Source organism: Eumetopias jubatus, unplaced genomic scaffold, assembly GCF_037043125.1.
Source record: "Eumetopias jubatus isolate StellerSeaLion01/CBP00866 unplaced genomic scaffold, mEumJub1_p1.0 scaffold_5, whole genome shotgun sequence".
NCBI lineage: Eukaryota > Metazoa > Chordata > Mammalia > Carnivora > Otariidae > Eumetopias > Eumetopias jubatus.
The window spans coordinates 127594980-127618530 of NW_028274811.1; the positions used below are offsets into that span (position 1 = coordinate 127594980).

The window sequence follows — 23551 nt, forward strand, 5'->3', positions numbered from 1 at the left end:
GGGCCTTGAATGTTAAGCTGAAGAGGCTGGACTCAGTTCTGTGGTCATTGGGTGCCACGAAAGGTTTTTAAACAAGAAACTAAAGTAATTAAGGTAATCATAAAAATTAGCCAGTTGTGCATACAGTAGATTGAATGAGGGCAAAGATGGGCAGAGGGGAGACAGGAGGAGAGAGGATTAGACTAGTTTGGTGATTGTGGGAATGAGGAGGAGGAAACAAATGCAAAGACATGACTGATGACTGGGCAGCTGATGGACAGTGGGGTGAAAGGAAGGCAAAGGATGGAGGCTTCTGCAATCTGACCACTTTTACCTTGCTAAACAGGAATTAGAGAAGGAGCAGATTTCAGAGGGAAAATGATGTATCCCTTCTCGGCGTATATTTTGAGTTTGAGAGGCCGGGAGGATATACAAGCAGAAAAGATACACACACTGTTTCAAATTAGGCCACTATAGACCTGGGACTGAATGGTCGTGGGCAACAGCAACAGCCAAAAACTGTATAAAATTGGAAGAATTTAGGTAAAAGGTGAGTTTTGAGGGTGGAGCAGGGCATGGTTTGGCAAAGAACAGGCATGACCAGATGGCAAGGAATGTTGAAGGAACAATGGTAGCCTTTAAGGAAACGAAACGAACAGCTTGTCTGTTTCCTGCGTAGACCCAAGTTTGGCGGGAAGTACTGCACCGGGGAAAGGAAGCGCTATCGTTTGTGCAACGTCCACCCCTGCCGCCCGGACACGCCCACCTTCCGGCAGATGCAGTGCAGTGAGTTTGACACCGTTCCCTACAAGAACGAATTCTACCACTGGTTTCCAGTTTTTAATCCAGGTAAGGAGCTATGACAGTCTATTCCAGAGGTCGGGCCACAGCCATGACGAGAGAGCAGATTGCTATGTCAGGGTGTCTGGGATGCCCTGCCAAGCTCCACAGAGAGTGAATCGCACCAGGAGGAGTTTTAGATTTAAGAAGTGGAAACGCTGGCCTGGTTAGGTTGATCAGTACACGTTGAAGGGTTCTGTGGGAAATAAAAGAGACACTTATCAAACTCGGTGCTCAGTTCTGTGGGAAATGAAAGAGACATTTATCAAACATGGCGGCTCACTTCAGAACAGCGGAGGTGCAGCAGAGAGGTCAGTGGGGCAAGCAGGAATTCAGTACTGGATTGCTGATCAAAGTGCTCCTTGATGAATGTGTGAACTGACTGTAATTTTGGCGGAGATTCAGAGAAGGTCATTCTAGGTTTGGAGTCACTTCACAGAAGACTGCTAAGGAAGTGTTGATGATTGTTAAGCATGAGAGGTCTTTCTACTGGAAGAAGGAACAGGGAAGGCGTTCAAAATAGAATCAGTCATTCCAGTTGACAGGAGGAAAAGCACAAGAAAAACAGGATGGTAGGCATGTCTTCATCAGAAATAAATGAGAGCCAGCACTGGGCCAGAAATCAATATTTTGTATGTACAGGACAGTATAAGAAGTGTAAAAAGTAAAACCAAGCATCTAAAGGAGGCACATCTGGGGATGGGGACACAACCGAGCTGGAGAATGAATGGAACAGCAGCTTTGACAATGTTTCCCCTGTGTAAGTGCCAGTTACACCCTCTCTCCTGAAACTGAAGAAGAGTCATTAACCATTAGGTACAGATTAGCATCCAGAAATATCTGTGCAATGTGTTATTATTCAAGTAGAAAATGAAAGAGAAAAGATTTTCCTGAGCTAAGGAAATTTGAGTCAAGGGAGTAAAGAATAAGCAAAATTTTCATGATTTTCTTTAAGTTTCTGAAGTTTCAGTGTGATAGAACACAAGAGGAATTGTGTGAATGAAAATTACATATTTGGACTGTTTAAAAAAATGATACAGTCAATTGTTTTTGAAAGAAAAACTCAATAAGACTCAATAGTGCTTTGCCATTTTGGATCTCTGAAATACCCTGATGGCTTTTCGTTGTCATGGGCAACGTTTGCTCCTTGCTCCCACACTGCTGAGCATCATTCATGCTCTAGGGGAGTGAGTCATTTGGTTTATTGGGGCAGTTCGGCTTCCTGACCCAGGCATTTGAATGCAGTGGAACACATGTATATACTCATGTGGACACACGCGCACACGCACACACACATACACACACACACAGACACACACACACAACTAATGATGAAAGGTACATCTGGTCAGTACTATCTATATTTATATTTTGGACATTCTCTTATTTTGTTGGAATTATTTGGGACAGTAGTACTATAGACCCCGAATGAGCAACCTTCCAGAACTAAGACAGCATAGCTGCCCCAGGGTTGTGACAGGGGCTTAGTTTGGGCTCCGCCTCCTGTCTGATGCAGGGTGGGGATTTGATCTGAACTCTGACAGCTCCAGTAGACGAACCTAGAATAAGAAGATCTGATTTGACTTGGGTTTTCATTTATTTACAAAGAGTTTGTTGTATGCCTACATATTGCATAAGAGAGCAATAGGTACCAAAGAAATGAGTCATAAAAGTGGACATAAACTTCACTCACTTTGGAGGGATGTTTTGCATCTGTCACTGGTATTGAGGCTGTGTAAACCAGAGGAGGGAATTCAGCTGAGTGTCATCTGCTGAACTCACCATCCACCTGGGCTGTAAGCCTCCCTCCTCCATCCTCGTGGCTTTCTTGCAGGCTCCGGAGCCATTACTGAAGCATAGTGACTTAGCTGCTAATCCAGATAGCTACTACCTTGACCAACACACTGATTTATTTCCCTCATTAAACTCTAACCTGCGGAGTTGTTGTTTGCTTGGTTGTTGGGCACCCCTGGTGGTGAGAAGTAGGTCATTCATGTTAACAACTGTGAATGGAGCATTAATTCTGTGCCAGGCATGGAGCACTTTACCCTCCCAGCCTTATCATTAGAAGTCACCAGAGGATAAAGCAAACGTACAGCAGGGTTTTCAACCCACTCAGTGGACAGCGAGAAGTGTCTTGGTGAGTGACCTTTGGCAGATGTGCTAACTAGCCAATGACAGAAGAAGAATCATAGATTTAAGCATTTGGAATAAGCATAGAATCTCCATGAAATCTTGTAGTATTCCATGGAATCCCAGGGCTTCCAAAAATGCTTGATTCTAATTTCATTTTTCAAAAAAATTTTTAAACTAGTCTTTAAAAGTGCATGTGATGTGATGAACACTGGGTGTTATATGCAACTAATGAATCATTGAACACTACATCAGAAACTAATGATGCACTATATGTTGGCTAATTGAACATAATAAATAAAAATAAAAGTGCAATAAAGAACAATGCTTACACTCAAAAACATTATATTTCAAATTTTAACATACCAAAGACCACCAATGCACTGACTTACACAGTCAAATTAATTTGGCTTTCTGCAGACCTTGGAATAAAAGTCTCCCATCAACACAATTTAATTGAGAAATATCCTGAGATTGCAGGCTGAGTTGCTCTAAACTGTTTTTATTTGAAACTGTTTGCCTGTATGAGTCAAGATTTTTCAATACTGTGCAACCAAAAAACTCACAGAAAAAAATTAAATGCTGCCATCAAGTCTGTAACTGCCATCCATAACTTGATTTCAAAATTTCCTATTCATCTTAATAATTTCTTTAGATCCCACTGACTTATTTTTAGCCATTATATCCTTGAACTTACAAAATTTTGCTTAATAAAATCCTGACTTTAAATCCTTGCTTTATTTGCAAGATCTTGTTTGAAAAAAGAAAAGTAATTATTCTGCTTAAAAGATTTAAAAACTGCTAATCTAGATCAACTTCCTTTCCAAGATAGACATTTTCTTTTCCAGCACTCCCGACAAAAAAAATTATCCAAACTCCCCTTGATCACTTCCATGTAGGTACCAGTGTGAAGAGCTGCCATGATCAACTGCATTTTCTGAGCCAGTATTTATATAAGCATGTGACTCTATATTTTCTCACTTACCCCCTTCCCATCCTTGGAGGTAAAGAAGCTTAGTCTCAGAGGAGACAATAACTTATTCAAGGTGACAGGATTTTACATAATAGAGCTGGAATTGAAGCATAAGTCTGACTAAGAAGCTAAAAAACGAAATCTTGCCATTTGCAACGACATGGATGGAACTAGAGTGTATTATGCGGAGCGAAATAAGTCAATCAGAGAAAGACATGTATCATATGACCTCACTGATAAGAGGAATTCTTAATCTCAGGAAACAAACAGAGGGTTGCTGGAGTGGTGGGGGGTGGGAGGGATGGGGTGGCTGGGTGATAGACATTGGGGAGGGTATGTGCTATGGTGAGCACTGTGAATTGTGCAAGACTGTTGAATCACAGATCTGTACTTCTGAAACAAATAATACATTATAAGTTAAAAAAAAAAGATACCAGAAAGGGAAAAATGAAGAGGGAGGAATTGGAGGGGGAGATGAACCATGAGAGACTATGGACTCTGAGAAACAAACTGAGGGTTCTAGAGGGGAGGGGGTTGGGGGATGGGTTAGCCCGGTGATGGGTATTAAAGAGGGCACGTTCTGCATGGAGCACTGGGTGTTATACGCAAACAATGAATCATGGAACACTACATCAAAAACTAATGATGTAATGTATGGTGATTAACATAACATAATAAAATAAAATTTAAAAAAAGCTGATGACAGAGACATTGATATAAATATAGATTGAAACTAATTTATGTAGGTTCTCAGGGACTTTATTAGCCTGTGTTAATAGAAATGTGTTTATATCCTGCATCTTTTATTAGGAAATGACCAGGGCCTGGTCTCAATGTCATCGCTTTCCTGGAATCTCTCTTTTTAGATTTTCATCTTTTTCAGAACACCCAATTTAGCCCAAATTCATTTAGGCTAATTTTTTAGTTGTTGCTTCCAGATATTTAAGCCCTAGTAATGCTTGACGCCAGTGAGGTTTCCAGCAAAGGTGGGGGTCTGACATGAAGTCAGACCACCTCTGCTCCTCCTGGAATAGGATCCTTCAGGAACATCTTTCAGGAATTGTTGCAGTTAGGGTTCCCTAGGAAACAGACTCGGAGACCGGCACTAGCAGGCAGGAAGTCCAGCAGCTGTGGAAGGAGAGGAGAGGGAAGGCAGAGGGAGTGTGCAGGGGGGAGGCTGAGCTGCAGTGCACGCTCAGCAGAGGCTGTACCCCACCCCAGGGGGAGCTCTGCAACTGGCACAGAGTTTCAGAGTTGCCAGGTTGAGGGTGGGAGAGCCAGGCCTTATGCCCTGGCTTGACCAGTCATGGGGTGTGTCTGCCTAGGGACGGAGTGAGTGTCCTTGGGAAAGGAAGCTCTTATGCCAGGGTAACAACTGGGGTCTGGTGCAGGCAGTGCTCCCACGAGCTGGAGGGCTAAGGCCCACACCCGGGGGCCTGGGTGGTGTGCACAGAGTTTATTACAATAATACTTGGGGTTTTGATAGAAACAGCCTTTAAAGAGAATGTAAGTGTGGGGAGCAACCTGGGAGATCTAGCCAGAAGCCACTCATTTGACAGATTGGGAATCTGGGGCCAGAAGAGAGAAAATGATGGAATAATAATAGGTGATGTTTGCAGACACCCCAAAGCCAGTCCCAACCCTCTTTGCCCTCACTGTCCTCTACAATAAAAGAAAGAAATGGAAAGACTCACGAACTCATCTTCCTGGGAGACCCAATTCTGACCAAAGAGATAAAGATGGAGGCCCAACTGGGTAAGGCTTCTGGGAGGGTTTTTTGTTTTTGTTTTGTTTTTTTTAGAGGGGGGGGCACAGAGGGAGAGAGAGAATCTTAAGCAGGTTCCATGCCCAGTGCACATGCAGAGCCCGACGCGGGGTTCCATCTCAGACCCTGAGATCATGATCTGAGCCAAAATCAAGAGTTGGATGCTTAACTGACTGAACCACCAAGGTGCCTCTGGAAAGGTTTTTAATGGTACCAACCGAGCTGTCCTTCACTGCCTCGCCTTTCTGCCATTCACCCTTCCCCCTCCTGCTGCCCGGGGGTGGGGGGTCACACTGCAGCCAGAAAGTGGACACTCCATGCCGAGCGGCTGAGCAGGAAGACTGGAAGGAGGTGAACTCCTATCTCTGAATTTCCTATCATGTGGGGGAAAATAAAGTCCTGGCTATTACGGACAAGGAAGCAACATTTTCTGCTACTTGCAGTGAAACTAATTCCTTTTTTTTTTTTAAGATTTTATTTATTTGACAGGGAGAGATACAGTGAGACAGGGAACACAAGCAGGGGGAGTGGGAGAGGGGGAAGCAGGCTTCCCGTTAAGCAGAGAGCCGGGGCTCCATCCCGGGACCCTGGGATCATGACCTGATCTGAAGGCAGATGCTTAACGACTGAGCCACCCAGGCGCCCCAGTGAAACTAATTCCTAGCTGATAGTGGGAAGAGCTTATATTCGACTTAGGTCAGTATTTGCTCTGTGCCAGGCCCTCCACTCAGCCTGTTATATAACCATGTTTTCCTGATTTTTGTCTCTACAAGAAAATCATATGGGGAAATGTAGGGTTTTCATACAATTTATCCAGATATGCTGATAGCTGTAGAGAATTTAAGTGACTTGCCCAAACTCAGACTACCAACTAGAGCCAGGAGGAATTAGCCCAGGCCTGACTGTAGCCTAAATGTTAACCAGTAAAACAGACACTGGGCTAAGCCTGTGTCCTTAACAACCATGCATCACATTTTGAATTTTACCTAAGATGACGTTCCTATTTTAAGAACAGATGATCTCATGGCCAAGGAACTCTGGTGGGGGGAGAAGAGCCCCAAATGCTGTTTGCATTATGACAAATGCTGGCTTTGTTAAACTGATCTGTCTTGAATTCTTGAAAACCAAATGTTTCTAAACATTTAAGCATTACGACAAAATTGTTCTTAAATAATTTAAGTTGTAATTCCAAAGGTAGAATCACAGTTCTTAAACATATTAATCAAAAGACAGAACATAAAAATATATAGCAAACAGAAAATACTACTACATTTAGCCTCACCTAAAACATCAGTGAAATAGGTTTAACTTGTTTGAAAGAATTAGCTCTGTTCTTGTCTTTATAGCTCCACGGTTATTGTAGAATATATTAATTTTAATGCCTTCTTCTGTTTGGCTAATGTATATTTTGATATATTTGGGGATTATAATATTGCCATATCAGAAAGTAAAAGAATATATCAGTTTAGACCAGCCAAAAGTTACAGATCTTAGCAATTACTTGATTTTTGGTTGAGTTTTTGGTAAGGAAGTTTTCATATGTTTTTTTCCTTCAAGCTGATCTGAGCCTAGTCATTAAACTGAGTTTCTTTCTTAAGTTAAATATTACTTGTTACAACAATAAAACATCTTAAGTTATGCCTTTTGCTTAAGGTTTAGTATTTCTTAAAATCTGGCAAGGAACAGCAGATGTGCATATCACCCCGTCTTCTGCTCATGCACACACTTCATTGTCCCATCAGATTTCACGTATAAGACACAAGTTCAAGTACAAAATTAAGAGCTTCAAGAGGTGCCTGGGTGGCTCAGTGGGTTAGGTGTCCGGCTCTTGATTTTGGCTCAGGCCATGATCTCAGTGTTGTGAGATCAGCTGCATGTCAGGCTCTGTGCTGGGCATGGAGCCTGCTTGGGATTCTCTCTCTCTCCCTCTCCCTCTGCTCCCCACCCCCACTCACTCTCTTTAAAAAAAAAAAAAAAATTAAGAGCTTTAAGACAGTGACACAGAGCATTCAACCAAGTGTGATGCCCTGGCCAACTGCTTTGGGGCTCATACCCGTGGAGACCTGCCTGAAAATGGAATGTAGAAACCGGATTTTTTTAAATGGTGAAACTCTAATAACAATCTATTTACAAAATGTGAAATGCATCAAAAGTTTTCCTTTACCTAAGAAATACTTTTTCCCTTCTTACCAAGTTTTATCTTTGGCTTCTAATGACCACTTTTTAAAATCATTATCTGAAAATCTTGAGCCATCCTGTTTCACCAGAAATGAAAATGCCACCTTTGATTCAGTAAGTTCATTCAGTTATCTAAGCTTCCTTGGAGAGGATTAATCAGTGTGAGGCTGAGAGTTCACCAGTAAATGAGTCTGAGGCTCTTCCCTTAGCTGAATTATAAATGGATTTGAATGCTCTTGAGAGGCAGAGAAAAAAAAATCTTATGATCCAAAGGGTGTGTCAGGGCAGATGAATAAATCTGAGACAGTGAAAATACTCAACTCTGTGGATGTTCTGAAATCCATGAGGTTGGGACAGACTCTCTGATACTCATGATGACCATGGAGAGCTAAGAGCATCTATTGCTACTCCTGTCTCCTTCTGCAGAGGCCCGTGTCCTAGGCCAACCTAATGACATACCCAAAGCACCATGGAAGACAAAGGCCAGAGGAGATTCTTTATTAGATTATTCCTAAGACTCCATGGACCACTGTGCTTAGATTCGGTAGAAATTTGTGTTTCTTACATGAAGTAGACTTGAACTAACCTGTCTGACCTTGAAGGATGCATTAGTCATGTGTTACATAAGCAAAATGAAAAGAAGTCCTAAATTGAGGGCCTCTCTTCGTGGAGATGTGTTATTACATAGGAGAAAGGAGACCTTTCCAGTGTTCTTGTTGGATAGCCAAGACATTATTTTTTTTTATTATGTTAGTCACCATACTTTACATCATTAGTTTCTGGTAGTGATCCATGATTCTTTGTTTGCATATAACACCCAGTGCTCATTGCAATACGTGGCCTTCCTTAATATCCATCACCGGGCTAACCCATCTCCCCACCCGCCTCCCCTCTGAAACGCTCAGTCTGTTTCCCGGAGTCCACAGTCTCTCATGGTTCGTCTCTCCCTCCGATTCCCCCCCTTCATGTTCCCTTCCTACTCCTAATGTCCTCCCTGCTATTCCTTCTGCTCCACAAATAGGTGAAACCGTGTGATAATTGTCACACAATTGTCTGATGGCTAAGACATTATTTTTAAAAGGAATGTATGTTTCTTTAAAACACATGCAAGTGTACATAATAGAATGAAATAAAAATAAATTATTATCGCACCATGCGTAACTTATTCCTTAGAGGCAACCATTGTTAACAGCAGGTTTTAGTTGGCACACAAATGAAATCATACCTCACCCATCTTACAGCTTTCTTTATTCATTAGCAGAATGTCATAACTTTACAGTTTACTTCATTCCTTGTAGTGACTGCATACTGAGTCTGTGAATAAACTAAACAACATTATGTAAGTGCAAGATCTGTCCTTTTCTCTCTGGATAAACCTTTAATTGCTGCAGTGAACACCCTTGACTTCTGTCACTAAGGTCAAGGTTCAGTTTTATGACTGAGTTGATTCTCTCTCTGGATCGAGATGATCTCTTTGCCACTTGGTCCCAAATTTTCTCCCTAACAGTGTTGACCTCGGTCATGTCTGTTAATTAGTAAACATGCGTTAAGAGCCTTTTCTAGGGGTAACGGCCTGCTAGTATTCATTGGGAAAGGTTAATGGTAATAACTTGCCACATCTAAACAACCACCCTGTGCCAGATACCTCATTAGAGGTTTTAATATCATTCTCTGACAAGCCTACTGCTCAGAGTAGAGACCGAGGAGGCCTTGGGTAAGATGTAGGGGTTGGGGCCTAGACTGGAATCCCTGGGGATCTGATGTTCAAGCTGTGTGAAGCAGAATCCCCCGGACTGTGCTTATTCTCACTTCTGCTGTGTGGTTGAGTCCTCAACAAGCGTGTCTTACGGCTCCTCCTTCACATGCTGAGCTGGCCAACAGTGACCGGTCAATGCACAGAGGACCTAAGTGTCCTTGAGGACATTGCAGCTTGGCTGAGAGGAGCTTGTAAAATCCATAGTCTTGAAAGCATAGAGCTGTGAGGACCTCAGTAGTTACTGTATGAGCAGAACATCTTTGAACCGGGTCCAGAGTGGCAGTAAAGGAAAGTCATGGAACCACCTGCTGACCTAGCGGGGATCTAGAATTTTTTATGCTAAACTGACAAGACAGAAATTGTTTAGGAAATAGTAACACAAAGTCTGGATTTAGTGTAGAACTGATTAGAAGTGGTGTTAACAGAATAATCTGAAGGAGAAGAGGCTATTTCAGGAAAGGTTTGTCTGTGTGGGAAGGAGAACTGAGCCAGCATTACAAAATTTGTGTCTTTTGGCTGCTGTGGGAGAAGATTGGAATGATAGAAGCATAGCATGGTGGGGCGACCCCAAGACCTTTAGAATTCATCTAGAGTTCATGGTAAAGAGGTGAAAACAACAATCATAACTGCCATTTGTCAAGCACTTATCGTTATACCAGACCCCATGCAGAGTGCTCAACATACGATCTCTTAACCCTCACCAATTGCATTGCCAGGTAGGTATTATTATTCCCGTTTTTCAGATGAAGAAACTGAGTCACAGCTTCAGTAACTTTCTCACGGAAATATTGGACTTTCATGAGCTAAAATTTTACATACACTCTCTGTAGAAATCAGTGTCTCTAGAGGCTGGTGATTCTCTGTATTTAAGCCCTGTGAGAGAATATTAAAATGGAGTTCCACTGGAATTCTACCAAGTTTGCACCTCAGATATGATCTGTAAATAAATGCATTGCCTAATAGCCTAAAGAGTGGATACTTCAGAGAGCTTTTGTTAAAGAAAATTCTGTGCCTGTAGGTTAGGGGTTAGTAGAGTGGGCTCTAAGCTAAAGCACCAGGTTTAACTCTGCCACTCACACTATGAGATCTCAGGAAACTTCATTTTTCTATGCCTTATCTATGAAATGGTGATAATAAAAGAACTAACACCATAGGGGGGTTGTGATTGTTAAAATGAGAGATCACTACTGTGAAGCACAACAAGATCTGGGAAAGAGTGTGCAAATGATATATTGGCTGTTATTTTATTAAGCAAAATTCCTCTTAACTCACCATATAAACAAGACCAGTGAAAGTCTCTGGATAGTTTTTTCCTTCAGGGAGTGAGTCAAATAGTACAAGCCCAGAGGCAGTAAAACTAAGGCAAACATTGGAACTCCACCAGTCTGGAATTCAGTACAACACTTGCCATTGGATGGGGATTTCCTTGCTAGGAGGACCCATTTATACAACCCCTGAGAGTGAGCGCCATCTTAAATTTCACGCCCTTGGCACTTCTAGTCCCAGCCCTTCCCAGCAGGCTAGAACAGATAACTCCTTTAGAAATCTCCAGAATTACTCAGAGCTGCTTTCTCTTTGTGCTTTATGTGTCCAAATACAAAATCTCAAATCCAAATTCTAAAGCTCAAATCAAAATCTTATTTAACAGTGTTTCCCCTGCCTCCATCCTTCTACTTAATAGCCCAGTGTTTCATGAAATGATTCCCCAGACTCAGCACACCTGGATGGGTGATCCCATCTCCAGGAGAGCAGAGCTGCACCCAGGGGGCTCCCTCTCAGTCCTTCTGCTCCGGTTCAGGCAGTGACAGAGCTAATCACACTGCCAGGAATAAAGGTTTGCAATAATCCCAAGTCTTGCTTTGTCCCTGGGTCTTCTGGTCCTTTTCCATTGGTGCTTTGTGCTGTGATCTCTCCAACTCATTTTGACTTTGTTCATTTCCTCAGACAACTTATCCACTGCTCTTTATATAACATCAGTCAGTATGCTTTCTTTGCTTTTACCTTTGTCCTTTAAGCTTTAAACAGATGCTCTTGACCTCTGCCTCAAGTTTGCCCGGAACTTCTGCTCTTAGTTATGTTTGTGTTTTATACTTTTATTTCTTTACCAAATGGATCTTGCATTCTTGAGCAGCCATACCTAGGGTTGAGCACTCTGGCTTTGTGTTAGCTGGGTATTTGTATTAGCATCCACACTGGGTGGGTCCATGGCATATGGCCAATGGCTGGTCTCATTGAACTCTTAGCTGGTCACACCCCCCAGAAACTCAAGTCCTTCCTCAATAAACAGATCCAAAGAGATTCCACCCAAGAAAGACCTTTCTGAAAAAGACATTCTCAAGTTTTTCAATTAAAAAAAAAAACCAAGATGTAACATTCACAAGAAAATTACTATATGAATTCTTCATATCATACACAGTATTGCCTATTAAAATTTTGAAGGCAATTTATGCTTTCAAAGTTATCTTTCTGGTTACTGTATTTACCTATGTATAGGTACTGTTTTATTAAGTAAATCTTTAGAACAGTTCCTGTGCTGGAAATCACCCCATCCTCATTCACAAGGGAGTAGAAAATTGAACCCTAAAATATATTCATTGTAGGACCCAGCATAATGGGATAGACCATTACAGTAAGCACGTTGGCTTCAGCTTCAGCAAAAATTCAGGCTTTCTGTTTCTCTGTGTTTGTAAATCTGTGTCCAAGGACTTCTTGGACTTGAGGAGAGTAAAGGAAAATGTTCGTTGGCGGTGGGGTCATGATAGTGGCGGCAGTGTTCGTAGAGACCGGGCCCCATGGGAGGGGACTGCCTCTTCCCTAGAGGTCTACTTACTTTGCAGCAAATGGTGGGCAGGCGCCATGCTTGTCTGGAGTCCTGTGGTTGCTTTTACCTCATTTCTAGGTTAACGCCAGAGGCTCCGCACCTTCTTTTTAGAAGCACAGTTCAGTGTTTGATTGAAAGGTCTCATCATTTATAACAAAGGGCATAGCATTTTAAAGCAATCTTCTGAATTTAATTTGTTGTAGAACCCTTTAACTGGAAAAAGAAAAAAAAAAGCCTGCCTTTCAGCATGTGTCACAGGAAAGGTGAAAGATGGGAACCTCCAGATAAACGACTCTTGGGGGGTAGTATGTACAAAAATAATCCTGCAGGAAGGGTGCTGAGCTAAAAAAGCTAACTTGCAAGGATTTGTCTCTTTTTCACTCCAGCACGTCCTTGTGAGCTCTACTGCCGACCCATAGATGGCCAGTTTTCCGAGAAAATGCTGGATGCTGTCATTGATGGTACCCCTTGCTTTGAAGGTGGCAACAGCAGAAATGTCTGTATTAATGGCATATGTAAGGTATTGGGTATGTTTCCTTAATCTACAACTTTATAAAAATCATGATTTTTATTAATTCAGGAAGTCAGATGTTCTAAGCTTTTGCTTTCGTGACATTGGCACGAAAACCTCACATTGGTCTGGTGTTTATATGTGAGCTGTGAGACAGGAATTTACAATGTTGATCAGAGTCAACAGTTTGGAACTGAATGCTTTCCCTCCTGCTGTGGTCTTTCTTTCTGGACTTATTGATGTGCTCTGTGATATCATTTCAGGCATTAGAACAGGGTCAAATTGAAGAAGCAATTTAAAGGAAGAATTATTACTAAGAGACGACCCTGATTATTTTTGTGGTATTAAATTATTCATTGGTTACTTGCCAGCAGAGTGCTTAAGCTTGAGAAAAAGCTGAAATTAACAGTAGTTTGCATAGTGTTTTGTGCAAAGCATTTTTACATGTAATTCTCCATTGATTACCAACATGATCCACCTTAGGAAGAGAGATGGCATGACAGGTAGTTTGCAGCCAGGTCTTCTGATTTCTGTTTAGCTTTTCCACACTGACTCCATTAATCAACTCTGCCTTTTTAGAAATGACTGGGACCTGATCTGTCAGTGCCTTTATATGCGCAACCCTTGAAGAATTCTTTTCCGGTGCTTGCCGTTTAGTTTGCGAGGAACTGATGAACAAGTTTTGTGATCCAACACCCAGGCATAAATCTCTGATTAAAGAAAAGGTGTTTTTAATCAATGAAGGAAAAGTTATATAAAAGTTCTAATTAGCTGTTAGGAAAGCACAATGGTTAGTGCTCAGGCTCTAGAATCTGAACTTAATACCGTTGTGTACCAATCGTATAACTCTGTATATTTTGCTGAGACTCAGTTTTCTTTTCTTAAAATCGGAATGTTAATGTAACTTCCTAGTTGGTGTCAAAAAGATTAAAGACAGACATATATGTTAAGCTGCTAACAGAGCCCCTGGCATACAATAAACTTCTAATTCATTTTATTTCCTTTTGTAAATGTTTATCGTAATTTTTTTTCCACTGGACTAACCTGCTGCCATGGAAAGCTCCTGCCCATAAATGTTCACTGCCCCGGAAAGACACATTTATCACCTTGAAGTTGCCTATTGACTTATTCCAGTAGTGACCAAAGCATTGGAGGCAACATGACGATTCCCAGGAATGAGTGAGTTAAAAGCAAGTCCTAATCATACTCTACATTTGTAAGAACTCTGGCAAAATTCTCTTTCAGACTTATTACTAATCATCACTATAGCTACAAAGAGCCAGAAGTAATTAATATGTATTGAGGCTAGATCTGTTCTCCAGAGTGGGAAGAGGTTTATCTAGCTAATTCAGGCCAAAACAGCCCCATCACTGTCCAGAGGCAGTTGTTCTCAGGCCTGGCTGCCTATTAGAATCATCTGAAGAGCTCTTAAAAACTAGTGATATCTGGACTCTATCTCAAACCTGTTGATTCAGAACCTCTGGGATTTGGGGCCCAAGCACTGACATTTTAAAAACTTCCCAGGTAATTGCCATATGCAGCTAGGGCTGAGGACCTTAATCACTGAGAAATGAATGTGATGCTAAAATTATCTGTTAGACCTAAACACCTTTGCAAGCACAGAGACGGTATCTTTAGCACATGATGGAGAACACAGATGCTTTGAACAAAACATAAGGGGTCTTGGGTATCTCTCTTGACACCAATTAAATCAGCTTAATAGAATAAGCTGGAGTTTCTCAGCTTGACTTCCTCTTTTTGGAAACCAGTTGGGGCTTGTTGGAAGCTGTAATTACCCACTTTCTCTCTTTACCACATTGAGCAAGATTTTAAGCTGAAAAATTATGTCAAATCAAATTTGTCTTAATAGCCTAAATACAATTTACCTTCCAAGGATCTAGGTTGTGGTTATTTTCAGGTTTAGTAAAACTCATTTACTATGGTTTTTTCAAAGGACATTGAACGTATATTGAAATAAAAAGATACACCATCAGAAAAAAATATATATGTAGTGTCTAATCCATCTTCTTTGTGAGTATGAAAATACGTTTGCTTATCTTCACATAAGCATTCATTGAATTTGCTTTTATTCATATATTCAGCTATTTTGAAATGATGATATTTGCCATCATTTTGGCCTGTTAGATTTGCAGATTCCATTGTCAAGAGAGTCAGCAGGCCTTGCTCAGAGCTGAATTTGTTCTAGGAGGTAACTGTCTATTGCTGCCCTTCTCCATTTTTTTAAAAAGTTGTACTAAACTCTTAAACTTGTTTATCAAAGATACGAATTTAAACTTAGACTTTTCAGGCTATCTCCCATTTTTGTTTGTTTTTAATTTTTTAAAATTATTTTATTTATTTATTTGACAGAGAGAGAGAGAGAGCACAAGCTGGGGAAGTGGCAGGCAGAGGGAGAAGCAGGCTTCCCGCTGAGCAGAGAGCCCGATGTGGGGCTCGATCCCAGGACCCTGGGATCATGACCTGAGCCGAAGGCAGCCACTTAACTGACTGAGCCACCCACGCGCCCCTGTTTGTTTTTTAATTTTAAAAAAGATTTTATTTTTGAGAGCGAGAGAAAGAGAGAGAGAGAGAGAGAAAGACAGCATGAGAGGGGTGAGGGTCAGAGGGAGAAGCAGACTCCCTGCTGAGCAGGGAGCCGGATGTGGGACTCGATCCTGGGACTCCAGGATCATGACCTGAGCTGAAGGCAGACGCTTAACCAGCTGAGCCACCCAGGCACCCCATCTCCCATTTTTAATCACAAGCAGGACATGGAATAAGCTTGTAAACTTAAGGGCAGGTATTCCCACGCCTGCCCCCAGCCCTTTCTCCTGGGAACCAGCTCTTGATTTCAAGTTCTTCTCTCTCCCCTTTTCTCCCAGTCAGCGTGGCTCTGGCTTCACTTCCTTCCCAAGCAGCCCGGATGCCCTGATCTGTCACATCAGCTGTCCCCAGACTTCTCTTAGCCTTCTCTCCACCTCTCGGCCCAGGACCCTGGACCCAATCAACCCCTTTTTGCTCGTAGGCTCAGCCTACTGCATACATCTTAAAATAAAAATTCAACTTTGTGAATGCCAGTTGAGTCCTCCACCATACCTGGTATCTTTCTACCTGTCCTATGTCAGCTCCCCTCTCTCGTTTCTCTCAGAAACTGTCCTGAACCTGGTTTGCTCTCTCGCCAGGCCATTTAGGTCATTTCAGTGATTTGTGGAACATCCCCTATCAGTTTGTCTGGGCCACACCTCTCTCCAGAATGCCAGATCCTAACTTTCAAAGTTATGGTGAGGACAGCCTTTTTATCAAATGGCAGTATCATTTACCTGTTCTTTTCGGGGAAGCATTAACTCTGCCCCAGTATTACACTTGGAGTTTCACCAGCTAAGAACGAGTCTCATCTTAGAACCAGGCAGAATCCCGTTGTCTACCTCTGCCGAGGGACTGTAGAGAGCAGTGATGACACTCTAGGTGGATCGGGTCTTGGCGCCAGTTGTTATTTCAGTTCTTCTCCATCCCCTGAGAATTTACAAAGTAAAACAGTGTTAACTCATAAGCAAAATGTGAGAATTGCTAAGAATACATATTATGCATTTACTAACAGAGCTGGAGGCCTGGATGAAAGCCTGGAACCTGAATTCTCTAATACTCAAGATAGTGTGCACTTTAGTCCAAATGACAGGGTCAAGAATTGGTGATATGCTTCTGACAGAGAGGACATAATCATTTGAATAAAAAGGCAATCTACAGAATGAGAAAATATTTGCAACCATATATATGACAAGGGATTAATATCTAAAATGTGTAAGGAACTCTTACAACTCAATAGCAGAGAAACAAATAACTTGATTAAAAAAATGAGCAAAGGACTTGAATAGATATTTCTCCAGAGAAGACATACAAATGGGTATATGAATAGGTGTTTAACACTATTAAACAAACCCACAATAAGATATCCCCTCACACCTGTTAGGATGGCTGTCTTCAAAAAACCCAAAAGATAAGTGTTGCTGAAGATGTGGAGAAATGGCAACCCTGCATACTGTTGGTGGGAATGTACAATTATGCAGCCATTATAGAAAACAATATGCAGGTTTCCTCAAAAAATTAAAAACAGAACCTACCATATGACCCAGACATGGGATTTCTGGGTGTGTATCCAAAAGAATTGCAATCAGGATCTTGAAGAAATATCTGGACTCCCATGTTCATTACAGCAGTATTTACAACAGCCAACCTATGAAAACAACCCAAATGTCCATCAACAGAGGAGTGGACAAAGAAAATGTGGTATATACCATGTTGTATCCATACCATGGAATATTATTCAGCTTTTGAAAAAAGGGAAATCCTGCCATTGTGACGATAGGGATGAGTCTGATGAGTCTGGAGGACATTACGCTCAGTGAAACAAGACCCTCACAGAGGAACAAACTCCACATGATTCTGCTTATGTGAGAATCTACAATGGTCAGCCTGAAAAAAGCTAAGAATAAAACAGGGATGCCAAGGGCTGAGGAGAGGGAACCGTGGAGAGTTGTTGTTCAATGGGTACAAAGTTTCAGTCAGGCAAGATGCCAAGTCCTAGACATCACTGTGGATATGGTGCTTACGGTTGATATACGGTATTGTCCACTTAAAAATGTGTTGAGAGCCTAGATCCCCCACTAAAGGTTCTTAGCACACACACAGAAAGAGTCACAAGGGAACTTGGGGGTGAAGATGGCTATGCCTGTTACCTCGATTGTAAGTGATGGTTTCGCCGGTATTTGTGTAAATCCAAACTCATCAAGTTGTTTACATTAAATGTGGACAGTATTTTCTATATGTGCTATGGCTCAATAAAGCTGTTTTTAATTTTTAATTTTAATTTTGATTAATTTATTTTTTTAAAGATGAGGAAATTGGGACTCACAGAAGTCCCTTAGGTATTTTTTTAAAGACTTTATTTATTTATTTGACGGAGTGCACACAAGCCAGGGGAGTGGCAGGCAGAGGGAGAGGGAGAAGCAGGCTTCACACGGAGCAGGGAGCTGGACCCGGGGCTCGATCCCAAAACCCCGGGATCATGACCTGAGCCAAAGACAGACGCTTAACCAACTGAGTCGCCCAGGTGCCCCAACAAAGCTGTTTTTTAAAGAAAGAAATTATATAATGGGAAATCTAAATTATTTTTTTTTTAATGTTGCTCATTGGAGTAGCAGTCAGGCATGTGAGGAGTCCCATCTGAGGAGATCCTTGCTGGACTCATTGTCCACGTTTGGTAGCTGCAGGAAAGCCACCTCTGATTCTGCTGCAGGCGGAGAGACAATATTGTTGTGGGCCCCCTTGCCAGAGCACATGGCGCGAAAAAGCAGAGTGACATCTGTTTGTTTTCCCCTGGGAGCCCTTCTGTTTTATGTGCAGCAAGGGAGAATGGCTTCTGTCTTCCTAGGCTTCGTGTTAGACCCTGGACTCAGTGTTGCTTGTGCTGGGTGCCACTGATGGGAGAAGCAGTTGAGGTGAAGCCTCTACAAGGACCCCTTGAATATGCTGTAGGACCGCAAATATGCCTTGTCTTCCTCCCCCAGCCCCCACCTCCAGCCCCAAGTATGCAGACGGATATTGCTGGAGAAGAAAGATGGGCTCACTGTATTTGTTTTCCTGGCTTTCTTAATAATATTCTTCACATTTGTGTCTATCCTCTTCTGGTAGAGATTTGAAAAAACACTTTACTGTGTCTCCCAGTTGATTTCCTGGCTCATCCCAAATGAGTGAAGGAATGAAAGTCTCTGGGGGTATGATCTGTGAAGATCGGCTTATCAGAGTATGCTCAAGCTTGATGTAAACATAGCGCTTGTGAAGGGCTGACATGTTACTCGTGACCACTGAGTACACATCCAGAGAGCTTCTTTTTCTTATTGTGATTAGCATGATTAATTTTTTAAAATCTCTTAGCACTTCATTTTTTCCCAACTGGGAAATGGCGGTATTCTCTGTCACTGGCCATTAATTCTCTGTTCAGCTGGTGGAGGGAGGGTGTATTTAAAAACCCAAACTGTTCTTCCTTTCAGTCGATTTGAGTTGGCTCTAAAATAAGAAAGGAAATGTGATGAGCACCGCTTCTCTGTGGAGGTACCCAGTCACTATACTGTACACCTGAAACTGATAGAACACTGCATGTTAACTCTACTGGAATTAAAACACGAACTTAGAAATATAAAAAATAAAACAAGGGAATTATCCTTGAAGGAGAAAAAATAAATAAAACTGCGTAGACACACTTCTTTGCAAGCAGAGAAGTCCGACTAGTAGACTATGGTCCAATTTCCCTCTCTCTTTGGCCAGAGAGCAAGCAACAAAGACCTCCAGGGGAGGCTCGTGTGTTTCATGACTTTCTGTCTAAGTGTCATGATTTTTTGGTTTCTGATGCTACTGAACACCCCCAGTTTAATTGCTCTCCTTTCCCAGCATGGGGATTTTCGGGTGGGAAAGACTTGGCCAAGGAGAAGGATCCATGGCGAGGGAAAGGTGACAGAGAAGGGCCGATGGGCAGAGCCCTGGGAAGGGATCCGATCCAGAGCATGGGCGAAGTCAGTCTCGGCTCACAGGAGAAAGCTCACGATGGCTGGGATACGGCTACGTGTGAGGTGCAGTGGGGGCTGGGTCTTAGGAGGCTGCAGAGCATCTGATGATGGTCCACAGGTCAGAGATGTCACCCCTCATGGGACTGACGGAGTGTCAGCATTGAGCCAGCCCTTCTCGGTGGCCGCTGGCTCACCCGCTGTGCTCAGACAGGAAGCAGGGATCACCCCAGGGAGGCGCGTCAAGGGATTGAACCACCACTTTATAGGCGGAGTAACTCCATCATCTCCGGGAATTCTCACCAGAGACGAGGGGACATGAGGTTTGCACATCAGAAGGGGGTTTACTGCTCCAGCAGCTCTGATTCCAAGACATTTTCGATGTTAAATGTTTGGAACTGTGTTCAATTCTGCCTGTGACTCAGGGGAAACCAGATACCCACTCAGTGTGGCCCTCTGTCCCCCTAACCAGGTAGTGCCTTTACCATCAGTGGATGCTGTGGTTACTCCTCTGGCTGCCCCCAGGGACAGGAACCGTTTGTCCCTGTATCTGTCCCCAGCCCCGATCTCATCAAGAGGGAAGGGGAAAAGGAGAAGGCGGGTGTGGTGTCCCCTGTCCGTGTTGGTGACCCTTCGCCTCTCTTCCCCACAGATGGTCGGCTGTGACTACGAAATCGGCTCCAATGCCACGGAGGATCGCTGCGGGGTGTGCCTTGGGGATGGCTCTGCCTGCCAGACCGTGAAGAAGATGTTTAAGCAGAAAGAAGGATCTGGTAACAAATAATGGAAGTGGCAGGGGACTGAGAACAGAGGGCAAGATGGATGGCTGTGTTTTAAAACAGATTGTAACTTTCAGAGAACTCCGCGCGGACCTCGCCTTCCAGACAAAGGCATAAGGGCTCCCTGACAGGTTTAGGGATGGGGCTCATTGCTGGGCACTTACAGGAAGTCTCCCACTGCACGGGGATCTAAGTCTCCCACTGCCTGGGGGCTGTCCCCGGGAACGGGAATGAGTGTCATTCCTAGGAGAGCATCCAGGGCTGAAGCCAGTGGTGTAGGAATGGACCTCGAACTGGACTGGGGGAGACGGAGCTCAAAAGCCGGCCACGAAGGGTGCAGACACAGGGCGGGCTCTCAGGGAGAGGGCAGAGAAGCCAGCAGTGGGCTTCAAGGCAGAAGGCTCAGAGTGCACCTTCAGGGACAGAGGAGAGGCAAGGCAAGGTGGCCTGGGCTTGCTCTTCTTCCCCACCTCTCCCAAGAAGGGGGTCCCACCCTCTGCCGCCCTATGGTGACCCAGGTGGCGGCTGCCACCTGACGTCCCCTCCTGACCCACGCTCTGCTGTTCCTTTCCCATGATGACCTTCCACAAGATTTCTGCTTTGTGCGGCTCTGGGCTACTAATAATCCTCGGGAATAAAGAGCCCACCCTCACCCCGAATCAGCCATGACCCCTGCCTGTTTGTCTTCAGTTGAAACTGCCAGTCCCTTGGCACCAGCAGGGATTGATAGCTGAAGCGGTCTTGGGAGGAGGCTAAGTGAGGCCCAGAGATGGTGAAGACAACTCGGAGTATCAAAGTTTAGGCTCCGCTAGAAATACCTTAAGACAAGAATTCAGGAACCAAGAGTTTGTTTGCGGGTCGGGGGATCCTGGAAAACACCAGTAGGGCATTCAAGAAGTGAAATGGGGAAAGGAGGAGAGCAAAGAAAGAGTGCGTCATTAAGCCAGTGACCATTATATAGGAGCCAGTGTCGAAGTTGTACATTGGAATTTCCCCACCCAAGGGGTGAAGGAGCTGAGACCATATATGCCAATTCTTGCCGGTCACTGCTTGAGGCTACTTTGAGGAGGGGGCGGTTAGGTTGTTAATTCTCTGGATTCCAAAGAAATGCAGGTGCTGAGAGTAGGGAGTCCACCGTGCACTCCCCAGGTAGGGCCTGAGGAGAGAGGGGTGGTGTCTACACTGGAGCGTTACCCAGGGCCGGAAGTGACAGGGACTCCCGGATGTAGTGGGCCACCCTTTTCCTGGGTCCCGACAAAGTAGTGCCTCTCTTTTAGACATGCTCATCGCCCAGGATGAAGTTACTAAGTATGCCCTCGAGTATCAGGTGCATTGATTAAAGGCCCTTTTGGCCCCTAGGACACATCACAGAGGACGACCTGGATTTGTTTAATTTCATCCCAATTTTTTGATTTTTGACTATTGAATTAATAAGGTTAAATTGTAAAGTGAAATGCTTATCTTGCCCTTTAGAATTATCACTGAAGGACTATATTTATGTCTATTTGATGGCTTTCGTATGTGTGAAACCTATCCTTTGAATCACTTATTTGGAATGTGAATGATAACCCAGTGTGTCTTAGGCGTATGATAAATAAATAGCTAATATTTATTCAGTCTTATAAAGTTGCTGTGTAAATATTTTCTGTTAGTTAGATGTGACCTTATTTACTTGGATTATAAAGTCACCCTTAAAATCACGTTTCTACATTTACTCTCCCTATTGTTTGTTTATCTATGGGAGTTCCTATTTTTGCCCTCAGATATGCTATGCTCCTAACATTATGGTAACTCTTTTGAAAAGCAGTTTTCATTCTCAAATGTCCACCATTAGACTTAACCTTTTAACTAAGCCCTTAGGAAACTGGGCTTTAGTTCTGGATTCTTGACTCTACCCTGGTTTCTTGGGAGTGAGGGAAAAGACCAGAAGCATCTGGAGCCTCCCTCCCACCCCCACCCCTGCCTTAGAGACCTTAATGCCTCCAGCCACATGCCCAGCACCGAATATTTGGCATCCCTCTTGCCTTTGGTTTGCAGTCCTTCTCCCATTTGCTTCCCAGAGAGCTTCTGCTGGCTCTTGGCACTCAGGGAGGGGTGTCAACTTTAGACTGTGTGTATCCTGAGAAAGCCTCAAGGCTCTCTGGCACTGCTAACCCCAGCACAGTGAGGAAATCCAGCCAGATCTCACTCTGGACCCTGTTAACACCCAGCAGGGTCGTCTGTGTTCCTTTTACCCCCCAGGCAGATCCCACCTTTGCTGCATGCCTAATAAAGCCAGATACGTCATAAAGACCCTGGCTGCCACCACTCCACTATAGGAATGAAACCAAGAAATAATGCAAAACTATGGGAAATGGAGTGAGATGGCTCTGGGCAGACTGATTAACTCGAAGGCCAAAGTCAAAAGAGGGAACTTCATATCCTCTTTTTGAAGATACCCAAGGCATAGTTGCTTTCTGTATGTATTCACATGCTGCCTTACTTCTCCTTATGTTGTATTCTTTCTCTCTAGTGCAGGTGTAAACTGAGGGGTGAATTGTCTTTTAGGCTTTGTCGCCACCCTGCCCAACCCCAAGTCAGCAAATGTTATTTCTATCTGTAGGAAGTATTCAATAAGCGCTCATATAAATGCAAATGAAAAAAGGTTTTCTTAAGGTTGATTCCATATCCCTTTGACAATAAAGGAGACAAATCATTGGCTGTTTTACAGTTATGTTGAAGGAATATTGGATATTTTTCCTCTGTGTTGTCCTGCTGGCTTAGCTGTAGTGTTGTAGCTCTGGTTGTTCTTGTTTTGTTTTTGTTTTAACATGAATTGGTACAATATTGCAACTGTAATATTGTAAACCTAATATTATAATACTGGGTTTGGGTCACTTTCTTACTGTGGCCCAAAGACATAAATCTCGGAGTTTTCCCCTTCTTATGCATATCCTGAAGTATTCTTTTCTCCTTGTGTCTCCACCCTCAACTGTGGTTTCTTAAAAAAATAAAAAAGAAGACCTGCGGTTTCTTTGGTGGGTGGCGGTGATTGGCTTGGGGGGTTCACACTGTAACTTCGTCTCCCTGGTCGAGGCACCTTCAAGAATCTGTGATAGGAGGTGAGCCCTGAAGGAGGATTCTTCCAGAGCAAGTATGTTTCTGCAGTCAGTTACATGGGGGCTGTGGTTGGAGAGATGGCTTCATCATCCTGGCACTTATGCGTCAGATCTCCAGAGCCTTGTTATCACAACCATGACCTTGAGAGAAAACCCAGTGT

The 23551-nt window shown here is 43.2% G+C and overlaps 1 protein-coding gene across 2 annotated transcripts in view; it reads left to right on the forward strand.

Moving 5' to 3' along the window:
- ADAMTS12 (ADAM metallopeptidase with thrombospondin type 1 motif 12) overlaps positions 1–23551 on the forward strand; it is a 297496-nt gene that overhangs the window by 210984 nt on the left and 62961 nt on the right. For both annotated transcript variants that reach the window (XM_028098089.2, XM_088023716.1), the window contains exons 12-14: positions 659–828; positions 12832–12965; positions 20166–20286. In XM_028098089.2, the coding sequence (XP_027953890.1) occupies positions 659–828; positions 12832–12965; positions 20166–20286 (425 nt within the window). The remainder of the gene's footprint in view (positions 1–658; positions 829–12831; positions 12966–20165; positions 20287–23551) is intronic.